The 16,735-nt window shown below is 42.0% G+C and overlaps 2 protein-coding genes across 2 annotated transcripts in view; both read right to left on the reverse strand.

Moving 5' to 3' along the window:
• The window catches only part of IFIT1B (interferon induced protein with tetratricopeptide repeats 1B), a 35,737-nt gene extending 33,031 nt beyond the window's left edge, over positions 1–2,706 (reverse strand). Inside the window, exon 1 of the mRNA XM_066243290.1 lies at positions 2,632–2,706. Within this exon, the coding sequence (XP_066099387.1) occupies positions 2,632–2,636 (5 nt within the window). The 5' untranslated portion in view covers positions 2,637–2,706. The remainder of the gene's footprint in view (positions 1–2,631) is intronic.
• A 5,791-nt stretch (positions 2,707–8,497) lies between these two features.
• On the reverse strand, positions 8,498–16,107 carry IFIT2 (interferon induced protein with tetratricopeptide repeats 2). The gene is made up of 2 exons (XM_066243438.1): positions 15,907–16,107; positions 8,498–11,684 (listed from the first exon to the last, which is right to left on the reverse strand). The coding sequence occupies exons 1-2, from the start codon at positions 15,909–15,911 to the stop codon at positions 10,289–10,291; spliced, it is 1,401 nt and encodes a 466-aa protein (XP_066099535.1). The 5' UTR covers positions 15,912–16,107; the 3' UTR covers positions 8,498–10,288.
• Between the last annotated feature and the right edge of the window lie 628 nt (positions 16,108–16,735).

Consider the following 16,735-nt stretch of genomic DNA (forward strand, 5'->3'; position numbering starts at 1 on the left):
GTTTTGCCTTCTATAATCTATAACATACATACCACCGGGAGTTTGGACTTTTGAGCATTAGCTTCTTGTTCTCCTGGGTGGCACCATTCATAACAAAATAGACAATATTTCTTCGCTACCATTCCTGGTGTCTAGTGTTCGGCTCTGCTAGTGCCATGTGAACAAACTCTTTCTGTTCAATAACGGCAGTCCCTGCACCACAAATTGAACAGCACTGTTCCAGAGGTGTTTTGAAAAGCTGTTTCCCATTGACTTGCTGAAGATAATGTAGTGAGTCAGACAGTCTAGACTAGAGGAAGATGACACCAGGACACCTACCTGGATTTCGGGTATCTCTTTGACTAGCTCTGGAATATTTCTTAAATCATATCATTTAGCCTCATTTCCTCACCTTTTTATGGATTTTAAAATTTTATTTATTCATTTTAGAGACTGGTGGGATTAGGGTGGTGGGGAAGAACAAGAAGCATCAACTGCCATATGTGCCTAGACCAGATAAGCCCAGGGTTTCAAACCAGTAACCTCAGCGTTCCAGGGTGACACTTTATTCACTGCATCGCCACAGGTCAGGCTCATTTCCTCACTTTTAACATGGCCTTAATGAATTGCCTTTTTCCTTCCATCCAAATTATAGAAATCTATGCCATGAGAAGATTGGTTTTTACCTTCACTTAAGGTGTGACCTTAAGAAGTGAGTTGCAATCAAAGAATTGTCCTTACTCTCCGAATAGGAGCCCTGAGAGCCTAGTCCTCCCAGTCCCTGCCCTTTCTCTCTAATGTGAGCATCATTAAAAGCATTCAGATGTCTCACCCTTCTGGCCTTTGTGCAGAGAGCCAGGCAGTGTTCGGCACTAGATTTCAGCACTTGGGTAATGACTCTGCTCTGACACCTACTCTCTATGTAAACTCTTAGGTGAGTAATTTGCTCTAAGAGCCTCATTTTACTCATCTAGAAAACAAGGCTAATAAAGAAATAACAGTTCTTCCTTCCTACGGCTATGGGAAAGATGATATGAGATAATACATATAAATCACTTAAGACTACACTAGCCACTACTGATCACATAGAAGCTGTTACAATCATAATTACTGGTATATTAGTGTTATGATTTTAAGTGAATTTTGAGTAGGTGTAGGGGTCAGCCAAGTTCCTCAGCGGATGGGGCAGAGGAGGGTACCCATGAACCAGCCAACAGGGCTGGACATTTCCCCATGTGGCTCCCTTTTTGACACTTTTTAGCACTTCTGAGGAGGAACAGCCAAGACTGAGGTGGTCCCTGCTGCCTCTGGGAACAGAGCACATTGATGTGGACTTTAGTCCAGCACAGTCCAGAATGCCCTTCTCAGACTTCCTCAGGTCAATGGCTCTGGACACACTCAAGCTCAGATCACCACAAAACCTCTTGGGCAGACCTGCTACCAAGACTCTGGATAGAGCCAAGTTTTCTGGTCAACCTTACCGAGGCAGGCACAATTAACATTACTTATGAATAGGAGCCCATGATATTTAAAAAGGTAACCTGAGGCATTTGGCAGTGAATCCTCTTACCCTACCACCTTCTGCCCTCATCCCCTAATCTGAGCCTGCAGAGTATTTGGGAATCCTAGCGTCTTCCTTTCTTTGCTCCCTGATTGGTCACTAGGATCCTTCCCCTGCAGGCAATCAATCCTTCAATCCTTCTTTATGGTGTTTTATGGGAAGGGGCTTCTCTTTCTTTCAGTTCTATCTCTCCTGAAGCTCTATGTGATGGCAGGACTCCAGCAGGTCTATATGCATTTAAAAAAATCAAGTGTACTAAGGTTATACTTTACATACAATAAAATGCACCCATTTTAACTGTACAGTTTGATAAGTTTGGACAAATGTAACTATTCCCAGGTAACCACCACCACTGCATCCTCATAGACTATCTGCATCATCTTCGAAGTTTGTCCTGTGTGTCTTCCCAGTCAATTCTAACTCTTCGCCCCCCCCCCCCATGACTACTTTCCTGTTTTCCGTCACTAGAAATTATCTCAGTAAGAGATTAGGTCACTGTGTTTTTGAAGAGAAGTTATTTTCTGCTGCTCACAAGTTTTCATCATAGCAACAAAAATCAACTGTAAGCTTTTTGGTTTGTGTTCATTTAAGAAATAGGAGGAAAAAGCCCATCTGTAAGAATCATTTCTTCCACTTCCCATCTTGATGTTATCAAGCTTTCAAGGCAAAATTCCTCCCAGCGTGAGTTGGGTTTGGACTACAAATTCTGCTTCCTTTCCAATGACAAGAAGGCAGTCTTTTAGTTCTTCAAAGGAAAACAATAAAAACCCATAAAGAGCATTTCCCTTAGTTCTAACATTGAATCAGCCAACTTTGTGCGTGAGTGAATCTAACCATTCCTGCCAAGCCTCCATCCCTCTCATCACAGCTCCCGGCTGCCAGCACCGCGGCTGTTTCCATGACAGTGCTGGAAGTTTAGGGAGCAGAGTGTGTACTCCAGAAAAGCCCATCAATAGAAAGTGGCAATGATGATGAAGGCACATTTAGTCCATAAGTAACAGGACAACTCAGGAACTTGTATGCACTGGAGAAACTCAGTTTATGATTAGCATTCAAGAACAGTGGTATTTATGCATTTTTATCTCACTGACCTCATGATGGCAATCGCTTCCCTACTGGTCTCTCAAAAGCTGGGTTCAAGTTGATTTGCTCTTCAGAAATCTTCCTAGTCTCTGCAAGAAACCGCTCAAGGACCTATTTAAAGGGGCAGTGGGCGTGGCAGGGGAAGGCATCAGCAAACGAAATGCTTTCTCTCTGTTTCTGAGTTGGTAGTCTGTTATACAAGGGAAACGGAACTGGAAAGTGAAACTAATTTTAGATCAGGAGGAGGAAAAGAAAACGTAAGCTTGGGCTCTGATATGACTCAGTAGAAGTACAATAAATAGACTCAAACTACAATTCAGCACTCCCTTTACCATAAATCGAAGGTTGGTCCCAGGAAACTGCATTTCTAATAGTCTGTAAGAGATTCAGACATAGGGATTTCTAGGACTACATGATTTGAAAAATTGTTCCTGAAATACTTTGTAAAAAGTAGTTTGGTTTAGTAAATTGATCTGTGGGAGACAATTTGCATCTGGAGACCTAGATTTAATTCTGTGTGCTCAGTTTACTAGCTCTGGGACTATCCAAGAGTCACATCGCTGAACCTGAATTTTCTGTTTTGCCTCTAAATATAGGAAGCCAGGCCCTGGAGTGAACCTTAAGCAGTTTATCTCTCTGAGTAGCCTAAGGTAATCATTTAGTTTTCCCAGCTGTAAAATGGGAAATAGTAACACATAATATTGTCTAATGCAGGGGTCGGGAACCTTTTTGGCTGAGAGAGCCATGAACGCCACATATTTTAAAATGTCATTCTGTGAGAGCCATACAATGACCTGTGTACCTTACACATTATCCAATAAAAATTTGGTGTTGTCCCAGAGGACAGCTATGATTGACTCCAGCCACCCTCAACCATGAACATGAGCAGTAGGAAATGAATGGATTGTAATGCATGTGAATGTTTTATATTTTTAACGTTATTAATTTTTTTATTAAAGATTTGTCTGTGAGCCAGATGCAGCCATCAAAAGAGCCACATCTGGCTCATGAGCCATAGGTTCCCGACCCCTGGTCTAATGGCTGGCTAGCTAGGTGATAAATTTACATACCTGTCTTTATGCTTTGAGCTCAGAAGGAGTAATATAACCCGAAGAGATTTTTTTTTTAATTTTTATAAAATTTCTGAAGGAGTGAAGAATGACCTTCCCTAAAATATGCTGCTTTGGCATGTGGACTATTTTGAGCTGAAGAATTTCAAGACCCAGCAAACTCAAGAAAAACTTTTACATCTCCCTTAACTACCTAAAAGAATTTAGATTGTGCACAAGACAATGCAAACAAACTTAGGGGTTAAAAATAGGGGAGGAGCCTGACCTGTGGTGGCTGCATTGGATAAAGGTTACCAATCTAAAACCTCGGGCTTGCATCCAAGCACATAGGAAAAGCAACAACTACAAGTTGATGCTTCCTGCTTCTCCACCCTTCCTTTCTCTTTCTCTCCTCTCTCTAAAAATGAATAAATAAAATCTTTTAAAAAATAGGTGATCATAGCCCTGGCCGGTTGGCTCAGCGGTAGAGCGTCGGCCTAGCGTGCGGAGGACCCGGGTTCGATTCCCGGCCAGGGCACACAGGAGAAGCGCCCATTTGCTTCTCCACCCCTCCGCCGCGCTTTCCTCTCTGTCTCTCTCTTCCCCTCCCGCAGCCAAGGCTCCATTGGAGCAAAGATGGCCCGGGCGCTGGGGATGGCTCTGTGGCCTCTGCCCCAGGCGCTAGAGTGGCTCTGATCGCAACATGGCGACGCCCAGGATGGGCAGAGCATCGCCCCCTGGTGGGCAGAGCGTCGCCCCTGGTGGGCGTGCCGGGTGGATCCCGGTCGGGCGCATGCGGGAGTCTGTCTGACTGTCTCTCCCTGTTTCCAGCTTCAGAAAAATGAAAAAAGAAAAAAAAAAAATAGGTGATCATAGAAAAGCTTGCTTTCTTAATGCAGGATGGAGCAAAATTAGGTTTGCAGTAATTCATGTGGAAAATATGATAGTACAGCCCTAACAGGGCAGGTCAGTTGGTTGGAGGATCATCCCAATACACCAAGGTTGTGGGTTTGATCTCCAGTCATGGCACATACAAGAATCAGCCAATGACCTGACTAGGTGGTGGCGTAGTGGATAGAGCATTGGACTGGGATGTGGAGGACCCAGGTTCGAAACTCCAAGGTCGTCGGCTTGAGCGTGGGCTCATCTGGTTTGAGCAAAACTCACCAGCTTAAGCCCAAGGTCACTGGCTTGAGCAAAGGGTCATTCGGTCTCCTATGGCCCCCTGGTCAAGGCATATATGAGAAATCAATCAATGAACAACTAAGGTGCCACAATGAAGAATTGATACTTCTCATCTCTCTTCCTTCCTATCTGTCCCTATCTATCCCTCTCTCTGTCTCTCTCTATCTCTGTTGCCCCCCCTCAAAAAAGAATCAGCCGCCTGACCTGTGGTGGCGCAGTGGATAAAGCGTTGACTTGGAATGCTGAGGTTGCCGGTTCGAAACCCTGGGCTTCCCTGGTCAAGGAACATATGGGAGTTGATGCTTCCTGCTCCTCCCCTTCCTCTCTCTCTCTCTCTTTCTCTCTACTCTCTCTCTAAAAATGAATTAATGAAAAAAATTAAAAAAAAAAGAATCAGCCAATGAATGCATAAATAAATGGAACAAATTCATGCTTCTCTTTCTCTCTCTCTCTCAAATCAATAAATAACAAAATTAAAAATAAAATAATACAATAATTAATAAATGATAATACAAAAATAAACTGTTTCAAGTATTCACAACTGTATACCTACTTTTGCCTCAGCCTATATACATTTGTAATGAGTCCTAATTTTTAAGTTATATTAAAATGTAATTCACATTCCATATAATTCATCCACTTAAAATATACAATTTAATAGTTTCAGCATTTCACAGAACTGTGTGACCATCATCACAATCAATTTTAGAGTATTCTCATTACTCCCCAAAGAAACTCCATACTCCATTTGCTGTCACTGCAATCCTACCACTTTCCCAGCCCTAGGCAACCACTAATCTGCTTTCTGGTTCTGTTTGCCTACCTAAAACATTTTACAAAAAAAGAATCATACAGTATGTGACTTTTTGTGATTGGTTTCTTTCACTTGGCAAATGTTTTCACGGTTCATCTGTGTTGTAGTGTGTATTAGTATGTACTTAATTTATTTTTATTGCTAAATATTGATAACATTCCACTGTATGGATATACCTTATTTAATATATCAGTTCATCAGCTGATAGATCCACGTTTTGGCTATTATGAGTAATGCTACTATGAACATTCATGTACAAATTTATGTGAATATATGTTTTCATTTCTCTTGGATATGCACCAAGGGATGGGATTGCTGGGCTGTATAATAATGCCTTTTTTTTTTTAAAACAAATTGAGGGATTGCCAAGCTGTTTTCCAAAGTTGCTGTACCATTTTGCATTAAGGATTTTAGTCATTGAGGATTTCTCTCTTTGCAGCCTCCTAAGAAGGTATAGATTACCAACAATGAGATAGCTGCATTGTAAATCATAAGGAAAAATTCTAATCCGTTAAACCAAGTTATTCCCTTTTCCTTAAACTAAATGACGGGGAAATGGTGGAGGGATGGAGGGAGGAGACAGGAGGGTATGGTCTCTTGTTGGAACCCACATTTCTTGGCTAAAATCCAAGGTTGATTGTGCACCTGGCAGGGATCCTAACACAGTCTTGTTTGTCTTCGGGATTCTAATGCTCTCATGCTTCCAGTCTCACTGAATGCAGATTGTACAAGTCAATTGACATAAGGTGGGAAGAAAGATGGATGGATGCAGAGCGTGACTCAGGTCTGCTGCCTCCAAGGGCTGTATTTGAGTGCTACGGGATAACTCACCATAAGCAGAGGCTGACAAATCACTCTCTGAGGACTCTGAGGCTGAGAAATAATTTGTATAACTCGGAACCCAGACAAAGATGAGACAAGTTGTCCTCACTTCTAAATGAGTATGATCACACTTGAGAGCATCTTTGGCAAGGATATCAGTACCCTCAAGGTGGCAATCAAATACAGAGAATGATGAGATGTAGTGAAGCCATTTCATGGGCAGAGGACATTGATGGCTATGGCTCCTGGAACCATACAAACAGCTGATGTGATCAGATAATCTGACAGACCTGTTCACTAGCACTTAGGAGATACCTTTTGGAGGCATATTCTTTACCAGGGTGAGCATACGAGGGGAGTCAAATGTCCTGCACTGGGAGATGTGATTAAGAGCCAAAGAATTACAAGTCATTCCAATTAATGTGGTTCCATTTGTTCCCTGTATAATGTCATTTCAGAAAACATAGCTATATACATAATTTTCCTTATTGTTTTCCAATCATCTTTGTTAACTTTAAGCCCTCAAATAAATATTAAGTGTTATATGTCATACATCTCTTCCCTACCCCTTTCCACCTTGTTCCTTTTAAGGTTCTGTTCCTGGCGGTATAACATGCATGAGCAAGATTCCATACACCTGCTGTATCTCCTTTAGCACACTAGGGGTGCCAGTGGTCTTCATTCCAGGTCAGCATACTTGCCCATCTTATCATCCACCCAGAACACGCCTACTTTCCCTCCCCAGGCACCAGATCCAATAATAAGTTAGACAAGCAAAGTGAGCTGAACTTTCCCTTGAGACGCACTCTTGCCCAATTCAGTCCAGTGGAACGAGTTTACCTTTGCAGCTGGTGTGAATCATGTTTTCCACCAGAAGCCTCTTAAAAAAACAAGGGAGACTTCAGGGTTTCATGTCTCTTTCTCTTCTTATCAGGAAATTCTATTCTTTTACTTATTATGCCTTCAGACCGCCTCCAAGGCAGGTGTTGGTCAAATAGGTTTATAAATATGATATATATGTTTGCTCGCTTATGGTTTGCATTGGATGTGGGGGGACAGGCTGTAAGCAGGCAGGATCCTTATAGCCTAAGGCTTAGTTTTAAGACTAAGCCTTTCCCACTCTTTTTGATGTAGGGTGGTGCACTCTTATGAGGAATCCCATTTATGCCTCAGATAAGTGACTTTGTATCAGAGACTTCCTTATTTGTATATTGGATTAAAGGTTTTGACCTCTACATTATAAAATAGGGCAGACTGGAAGCTTGCTCTCTCTCGGTTCCTGAGATTAGCATTAGAGAGGAGAAGCAGCCAAGATGGTGGAGTGCTGAAGGAGAAGCCAGTTTGTGCAGAATTTGTGCAGAGAGGAGATGGGGAACAGAGGTGAATAAGGCTGGTGAGGTACAAACCTTTGATTCTAGGAAACTCGGATAAGTCAGTGGCTTTGGGAGCCCTGAATGGAAAGGGAAGTGTTTTCCCACTGTATTTCTTGCCCACCGGGTGCAAGCTAGGATTAAAAGGTAATGGCCCACCAGTTCTTGGCTCCATTGTTTCATTACCATCAGTTTGAATCAAATGCGAATCTGCATGGGCCAGGTGGCTGTGATGGTGGCTGCTCTACTGGCTTTACATAAGGGTACCAAACAGAATCAGGTGCACCTCCTCATTTCTCATAATGGAGATCAGAAGAGGAGAATGTGGATAGAAGCAGATGTCAAGATTTAAGAGAGAGGAGGACAGCAGCCCATCCACCAACAGTGTGGGTGAGGGTGTCTGTGTGTACTACGGTGCGTGATGGTGGATGTCAGGGTATAAGCTGAAGTCCTGGACTTTTAAGAAACCTGTAGGAAAAAAAATGGTTCTATTCAGTTGCTATGATGTTAGACCAGTCTGGGTCACTGAAGCCAGTTCATACTCAGTGTAACATTTCATTTATCTATAGCTGAGACTGTAAGAGTTAAGATATATCAAGTTTTCAGAAAAACCAGAACTCCCTTTATGCTTCAACACATTTTAATTATTTATTAATTAAATCTATGACTTTTTCCAGGAATCCATATGGTGCATACTGATGGCCTCAGGGCACACAAGATTATTTTTGTTACAGAAAACACAGAAATTATTACAGTAGTTGAAAATTTTAATTTAAAAAGACTTGAATTTTGTGTAATGTTTTAATTGCTTATGTTAATATATATTGTGTTATAATTGCTTATGTTAATATATATTAAGTGTTTTCATTGCTTATGTTAATATATATTAAGTTTATTGAAGCATATTTGACATATAGTATTGTGTCAATTTACGTATACAGCATATTGATTTGATACAGTTATATATTGTACTATGATTGCCATTGTTTGACAACATGCCTCTCAGACCATATAACTATCATTTCTACTTTGTGGTGGGAATAACTAAGATCCAGTGTTTTAGCAAGACTGATGATTAGAACATAATATTGTTATCTATAATCACTATACTGTGCATTAGATTTCCAGGCTTCTTTATCCACTAATTGCAAGTTTGTACCCTTAACAACATCTCTTCTATCCCCCACTCTCCTAGTCTCTATTTGCAACCCAGAGGGTGACTGATGGTCTCCTGCTGGGTCAGCTATGTCCGACCAACCTTGACTTCACAGGCTATTCAGTATCCATCTAGAAAACCCCGGTCTTTCCAGATATATTAATTTGACGGTTTTCATAAACACTCTCAGGGTTAATAGAAGTTTTATATTAGCAAATATACAAAATTTCTAATATTGGGAAAACCTTCCATTATTGATGTTATTTCCCAAGACCTTTCACTAGGTCCTTATCCATCAAATGAATCCCCGTTCTGTTACTTTCTTATCATCTTGAACCTGGGTTCTTCATCTTATGAAGAATTTTTCTAGTTGTGGCTAAGGAAATGAAAATTTCTCCATATGATTACAATCTACAATGACAAACCAGCTAGCCTTCCTCTTTCTCTCTTTTGCCTACCCTGTTCCCATCATGCCTGGTGAGACATATATTTTTTCACATAAGTTGTAAAGAAACGTATTATTTTGGTTTCTAGCATAGTGTACAGAACCTCTTTTTTTATTCTTCATATGTTGTATTATGATTACAGGGAGAGCAGAGTGGAGGCAAAATCTCCCTGTGTATCTCCTAAACCTATGCACTGTGACTGACCTCAGTGCTTCTCTGAGATATGTCCCTTCTAGGTTTGAGTTATTTTCTGTCCTGTATTTTTCAAACCATGTTCCCATCTCAGTTAATAGAGCAATTGAACTCCAGCTGTGCAGGACAGTGTAAACTGAGGATTATCTGGGGCAGAGGAGCAAGAAAGCAGAAGTGAAAGTCCCCCAGCATTTGGGTGGAGATAGCGCATTCCTGTACAGGATCACAAATAACTCCAGTGATAGAAAAACAGTGCAAAATGAACCAGTGTTACAGATGTGAGGAATTTAGCCACTTTATATAAACATAGAAACACACTCAAGTTATCGCCCCTTGGAGAATGACTAAAAGAATGTTACAGAGCAAACTGCTCCCCAGAGGTCGATACCAAGCCATAGGACCAACACCCCACTCCCTTCCCAAATAATCTCTCTCCCCAAACTCCTTGCACAATTCGAGTGTTAACAGAGCTGTCCCAACAGAGTTCCTCCTACACCCTAATCCAGTACTGTGGTCAGTGTCTTAGTCCATGCCTATGCAATAGCAGATGTTAAATATTTTGATACTAACTTGGTAGAAGCATTTCAACCCCGTCTCAGGAGTAGCCCTATGGACACCACACCCTGATTCCTCATTCCTCAGCTAGAGATGCTGAAGGGTCGAGACACTCAGAGTCCAAAACCTTCTCGGAGTTCTCCTCTGTTGGCCGCCTATTCCCATTCAGCTCCTCTAGAAATGCCAGAAGGTGCAAGGTCTCAGGATCTGTTCTGTTTTTAGAAAGCCTGGAGTAGGCAATATTTTGCAGTTTACTTTTCATCTTTTCTGTCTCCTTTGACTTTGGGTTTATTTTCACCCCCTCTATAAAATAGTGGATGACCTTGCTCTCACATTTCATTTGAAACCACTGGAAGTTGCCGTATCGTAGATGAAGCACTTGCCTGTCTACAGTCGTGAGCTCTTTGCTGAATTCCTTTTGGAAGTAATGCTCTGCTTGCTCATACTGGCCCGCCTGTGCGTACAGGCAAGCCAGGTAGGAGCAGACATTGAGCAGGTTTCCGTTAAGCTCATCAGCTCTCTTCAAATGATTCACAGCGTGTCCTATTAGTTCCTGTAACTCCTCTCCTCCAGTCATTCCATTCTTTTCTTTTTTATGATACTCATGGACTTTGGCTCTATAGCATACCCCAACATGGCAATGCAGGTAGGCATTGTTGGGCGAGCATTCTAGAGCTTTTTTGAGGAGTTGGATAGCTTTGTCCAGGTCATTTTTTTTCCGATACAGCTTTGCTGCACCGCGAAACACATCTGTTGCAGGTGAGGCTTTCTCCAGTGCTTCTTCAACCAACATCTCTGCTTCACCTTCCCTGTTCATCTTTTGAAGTTTCAGAGCCAGGAGGACTTTAATATACTGGTTGTTGGGATTCAGCTGAACGGCTTGCCGCAGTGCGTCCATGGGGTTCTGAGGTGCTGGCTTATTATCCAGACGGTAGCTCGAGATTGCCAGTCCGCAGGTGAACTCTGGGTTCTTCGGGCTCTTTTCCAGACACTTCTCAAAGCACACCTTTGCCCTTTCCGTGCTCACCCCGCACTTCAACCGTGACCACCCTTCCTCGCAATCCAGCTCAGGACTCTCCATTCTGTATGGGCTGGAAAACTTCTCGCACACTCGTTTGACCTTGTCTAGGTAAGCCTGCGCTTCGGAGAGTCTGCCCATGTGATAGTAGACCCAGACGTGGTTTCCCCAGGTGACCAGGCTTCGGATTTCCGCTTGGTCAGCGTGCTCTCGCTGGATGGATTCTTCGGCTTGCTGTAAGCATTCCAGTGCCTCCTCGTTTTGGCCTCTGTGGTGTTTTATGAAGGCCAACAAGTTGTACATTGTAGCTTTGAACTCGCTGTTCTGAAACTCGGTCTGGTTACACACTCTGTCTTCAAAGTCATCCAAGGAATTTTCTCCCTCTAACAAGTTCCAGGTGAAATGGCATTTTAGTAGCCGCAGGCTGCTCTCCAAGGAGTTGGCAGCGGTATCACTGGAGGGAAAAGCAGAAAGGTGGGCATTATGAGACAGTACTGGTTCACAGGGCAAGAAACCGGCGCAGGGCGAGTGTACTTCCGCTCCTCCGTGGGGGTGTGAACTCCAATCAAACAGAGCGTGTTTCCTGTTTGGTTTTTCTTTCTGCATTTTGGTGTTATGTGTTAAAGCATTAAAGCATTGGGAAGCAGACATCAGGTGACTGGGCCGCAAAAGAAATAGGGAGAAGGAAGTGGACAGGTTTCCCTAAATAAGGCCGTTTTTGTTAGGTGTTGTGGGCCCTCTGCTTTCTGCCTGTGAGGGCCTCTACGGGGTGACCAGATCAGTGGGAACTGATTTCTGTACTTTTCTTTGTGTGTGACAGAGATGGAGAGAGACAGAGAGAGGGACAGATAGGGACAGACAGACAGGAAGGGAGAGAGATGAGAAGCATCAGTTCTTTGTTGTGGCTCCTTAGTTATGCATTGATTGCTTTCTCATATGTGCCTTGACTAGGGGACTACAGCAGAGGGAGTAACCCCTTGTTCAAGCCAGTGACCTTGGGCTCCAGCCGGTGACCTCGGGGTTTTGAACGTGGTCCTCCCTGTCCCTGTCTGATGCTCTATGCACTGTGCCACCACCTGGTCAGGTGATTTCTGTACTTTTTAAGAAGGCTGTTTAATTGCTTTTGTTTCTGTTCTTCCTACCTAGCATTTACTGTTGAACTGGGAAATTTCAGCTTTATAGTTATCTCTTCATTTAGTGTTTTGCCATCCTGATTGTAATCTCTGCTGTCCCTTTGAGATTCAATTCCATTTTATCTACATTTTTAATTCCTTAGTTCCCCTTAATTTGTCTTTTAAAATCTCTATTACTTTCTATTTCCTGTCTAATTGAGCTTTTCATATATCCTTAATTGATTTTCTCTGTTTAGCCAAACCTTTTAATCAAATTGGTATTGTCTTGTCTTTTTATTTTGGTATTCTATGTTCTTATTTTTTGAACTTTGCCATTTTAACTATTTAAATCTTAATTTCAACCATTCTTAATTTTTACTCACTTCTCCTACATTTGTATTATTCTACATCCTCCCTCGATTAATACACGTATTATGTTAGCAATGTTTTCTATTTTAGAATAAATATAATCACCTCCCCTTCTTAGACTGTCAATTTCTGTTCTGAACATGTCTCATCAAGTTTATTTATTAATACTTTTGCATTTGTTGCTTAATAATTTTCTTTTGAAATTTTCTTTTTCCTCTCCTGTGGTTTGTTTTCATAATAAGGGGTCAGAAGTGTGGCTGCAGGAGGAAGCCCACAAAACAGACCCTCTTCCTATGGAAATGCTCCTTTGCACTAAGGGTGTCCTCGCAACTCCAACTCCGCTGGGAGGATTTTCCATTCCCTTTAGTGTTAGTCCTCAAAACAAGCAAACGAACAACAACCAAACAGAAGCAGCAAACAGACAAATAAACAAACACTTGATCTTGCATAACTTCAGAGATGAGTAAATTAAAATTCATTAATAGCCCACAATTGTTTTTCTACATTGCCTATGCATTGGAATCTTTGAAATGTTGCCTTTTTTTTTTTCACTTAAAATTTACTTTTTGGCTTTGGCTCGGTAGCTCAGTTGGTTAGAATGTCATCCCAATATCCCAAGGTTGCAGGTTCCATCCCTGGTCAGGGCACATACAAGAACCAACCAATGAATGCATCAATAAGAGCAACAACAAATGTATGTTTCTGTTTCTCTGTGTCCCTGTTTGTTTAAAATTAATGAAAACATTTTATGGTATATGTTAATTAGCTCTTTTATCAGGAGCTGATATTCTCAAAATTAGGGAATCTGATATAGACAACAAATATATAGATAATCTGGGAAATCCTATAATATGGCAAAGATCACTTTTGAAATATTTGTCCAAACGGAAGGTTATATCCCCCATTTTCTTCTATAATCTAATTTTTACTTGTTATAGCCCCCTCCCAACCCACAGTGTGATTCTACCCAGACTCTAGTGGGAGCTGGGAATGAAACTGAGAGGGAGCGAGGGAGCCAGAGGCAGTTTGCACATGGTAAGAAGAGTGCTGAGCATGCCAGGGTCTGACGGTGACCACATTCTGAATTATGTGCTACAGAGGGTATCTCAGATGCACTTGGAGAAGACGGAGTCTGGGTTCCCCAAGCTTCCCAGTGTCCTGTTCTAGTCCCCCTGGGGTTGCTCTAGTCAGGCATGTGGAGTCCTGTGAACCATTCCAGGACCTTTAAATCAGTGCCTGCTCATTTCTGTTACTTGAAACAAATGGAAACTTAACAACCCCAAGTAGAATAAACAAAAAATAGAAAAGGAAGTAGGTAGGAGCTTCCTCTCAGGGAAGGAACCATGCCATTTCAAAGCCCCAGGCAGGTCTTAGTGAAGAACTAGATTGTCTGAGCCCAGTGGGTAACGTGTCAGGGAGGAGGGGGCAGAGCCCGAGAGTGCCTGGCTTGTTGTCTACATTGTAATGACAGTCGCTTCCCCTTGAACAGTTAATGTCCAATCTGATCTACCTTCCTTCTCAGTGAGGTTATGGGACAATTTCCTTAAGCACTTGAGCTTTCAAGCTCCTTTCTCATTTTATAAAAGAAGCAGAGAAAGTGAATATAGTTGAAATCATCTCAAACATACAAAACATACAGCCAACTGTGCATTTGCAGGATAGAGACATTTAATATATACTCTTACGTAAAAGCCCTTTAAGTGGCCATTCAAAAAGCAACCAATGTCAGTGCATCATTATAGATTTTCATTTTCACTGGGAAATCAAAGCTGGTCCCAGACACTTGCTTCCTGGACTCACACTTGTGACTTATGCTCCTGATGCCTTTTTAAATCTGTTTACACAACAATTCTTTTGCCCTGTTTCTGGTCTGGATGAAAGCCACAGTGACACTGTTCACCAGGCTCAGAGCTAAAGCTGCCTCTCCAGTGTCTGACAGCTGTGCCAGCCAGCATCACTGAGAAGAAGCCTTTTAGAAATGCAGTCTTCGCCCTCAACCCAGAACTACCAACTCAGAATCTGGGGGGGTGAGGGTTGAGCCGAGTAATCTGTCTATAACAACTCTCCAAGTGGTTCTTACGTGAGCTCACATTTGAGAAGCACAGTCTTAGAGAGCATAGGGGGCGCAATGCCTGGTCACAGCGCCTATAGCTAAACAGAGAAAATTAGAAGAGATTGATTTGTCTGGATTATCATGGGAAAGATTCTATGAGCAGACCAAGCTGAAAAATCTAAAAAGTAGGAACTAGGTTTCTAAAAATTCTGAGTTACTATAGAAACAGACATCTGGAAATGTTACAAATCTTGTTTTTTCCTTTTTCTTTTTCTATCAGGCAGACTAGCAGGAAAAAAATATCTTTCAAGAAGAGCAACCAGGAGATCTAGAGAGGGAGGGCAGTGTGTCCCTCCAGGAAGTACATGCTGGGGCCATTCAGTGTCCCTGGATTCTGGAGCTCCCAGGATTGAGGCTTAGGCATCTGGTCTGGTCACCATGTCCTCAAACTGGAGAAAAAATATAGCTTCCTTTCTATGCAACGAACTAACACTTCCTTCCCAGGGCAATCTTCTATTTCTGGGGTATAAGAGGATCATCTCCAATTCATACTTTAAATAGAAGGACTCCAGCCAATTAGCAGAATTTGAAGGTAAATTATATTTCTGTTGAATGAATGAATACATTTAGCCAGCCATAATACAAGTCTGAGATGAATTATAAGCACATTAAAAGTAAAGTCCACCATCACATGAAGTGGGATTGCTACCCTGAGTGCATTCTAAACACTGTTCAAAACAGATTTTTTGTTAAATAAGAATCGTATTAAAAGCCCCTCACTTAGCTCTTTTAAATAAGAAACAAAAAGATAGTCTCCAGGAACAATTCCTCTGGACCCACTGTTGAGTGAAGTACCTGCCTGAATAAATCCCTCTTTCTCTGCCCTCTTCCTTCCTGCTTCACCTCTCTGAACTCATCTCTCAGCTGCCCCAGTGAGAGCTGGCCTTTGGAAGCTTGACAGTGTGAGGCAGAAAATGACTTAGTAAACAAGCCAGCAACCTACAAGGCAGATGCATGGTAAGGGCGATGAATAACCATCAAAGCAAAGCAATTCGGAAACTTGCCTTTTAGAAACCGGGCTGCTTAGGATTTGCATTCCACAACAAGCCTAGGCATTTTCAGCACAATCAGATAATGCTTACCTCATGACTGCCGAGCACCGTTTCCCTGTTTTATAAGGCTGCAGTTCAGGCTGCTGTGCTCTTCAGAAATCTTCCTCCTCTGCCTCAAATAAATGCAAAAGAGACCTATATATTTGGGAGCATTCCTAGTTTCCCTTGCCTTTTTCCCTCCCCAGCAGCTGGCTTTTGGAAAGAGAAACTGAAACTGGAAAGTGAAATAGGCAGGGCTGTAAGAGGAAATAGATCTTGAGTAAGAGTTGGCCACTGACCCCCTCCTCCTGGGTGCTGAGTCAGAGGGAACTAACTTCCTTTTGGTGAATTACACTGATGTCCTTATCAGCTGATATCAAGGGAGCCCAGATGGAGGAAACTTTTACCCAGCACCATTCTCACAGTCCACCCTTATTAGCAATATGACTCCCAGGCCCCCAGAAGGAGCAGTTATGCAACCTCCATAGGACAGAGGGTTCTCTTGTTTGTTTCATTCACTGTTGAATCTCCAGTTCCTACAGTAATATCTGGCACACGGCTGGTGTTCAAAAAGTAGTCATTGAATGAATGAACTCACGATTAGAACTGTGGACTCTGATGTTAGTCTGTCTGGATTAGATAGAAACCAGGCTGCTTTAAATGCTATGACACCATAGAAATCGCTGATTGTCTTTATGCTTTAGTTTCTTCTCGTGTGTGAAATAGGGATAATTACCAACTCACAGTGGTGTTGGGAGGCTCAAATAGGTGAATACGTGAAATACATCATTTTAAGGAGAATAATGCCTGGCACATCATAAGTAAATGTTAGTTTAGTTTTCATTCTAGTTTGTTTTTTTGTTTTATTTTATATTTTTTA

This window comes from Saccopteryx bilineata, chromosome 9 (assembly GCF_036850765.1).
Source record: "Saccopteryx bilineata isolate mSacBil1 chromosome 9, mSacBil1_pri_phased_curated, whole genome shotgun sequence".
Taxonomy (NCBI): domain Eukaryota; kingdom Metazoa; phylum Chordata; class Mammalia; order Chiroptera; family Emballonuridae; genus Saccopteryx; species Saccopteryx bilineata.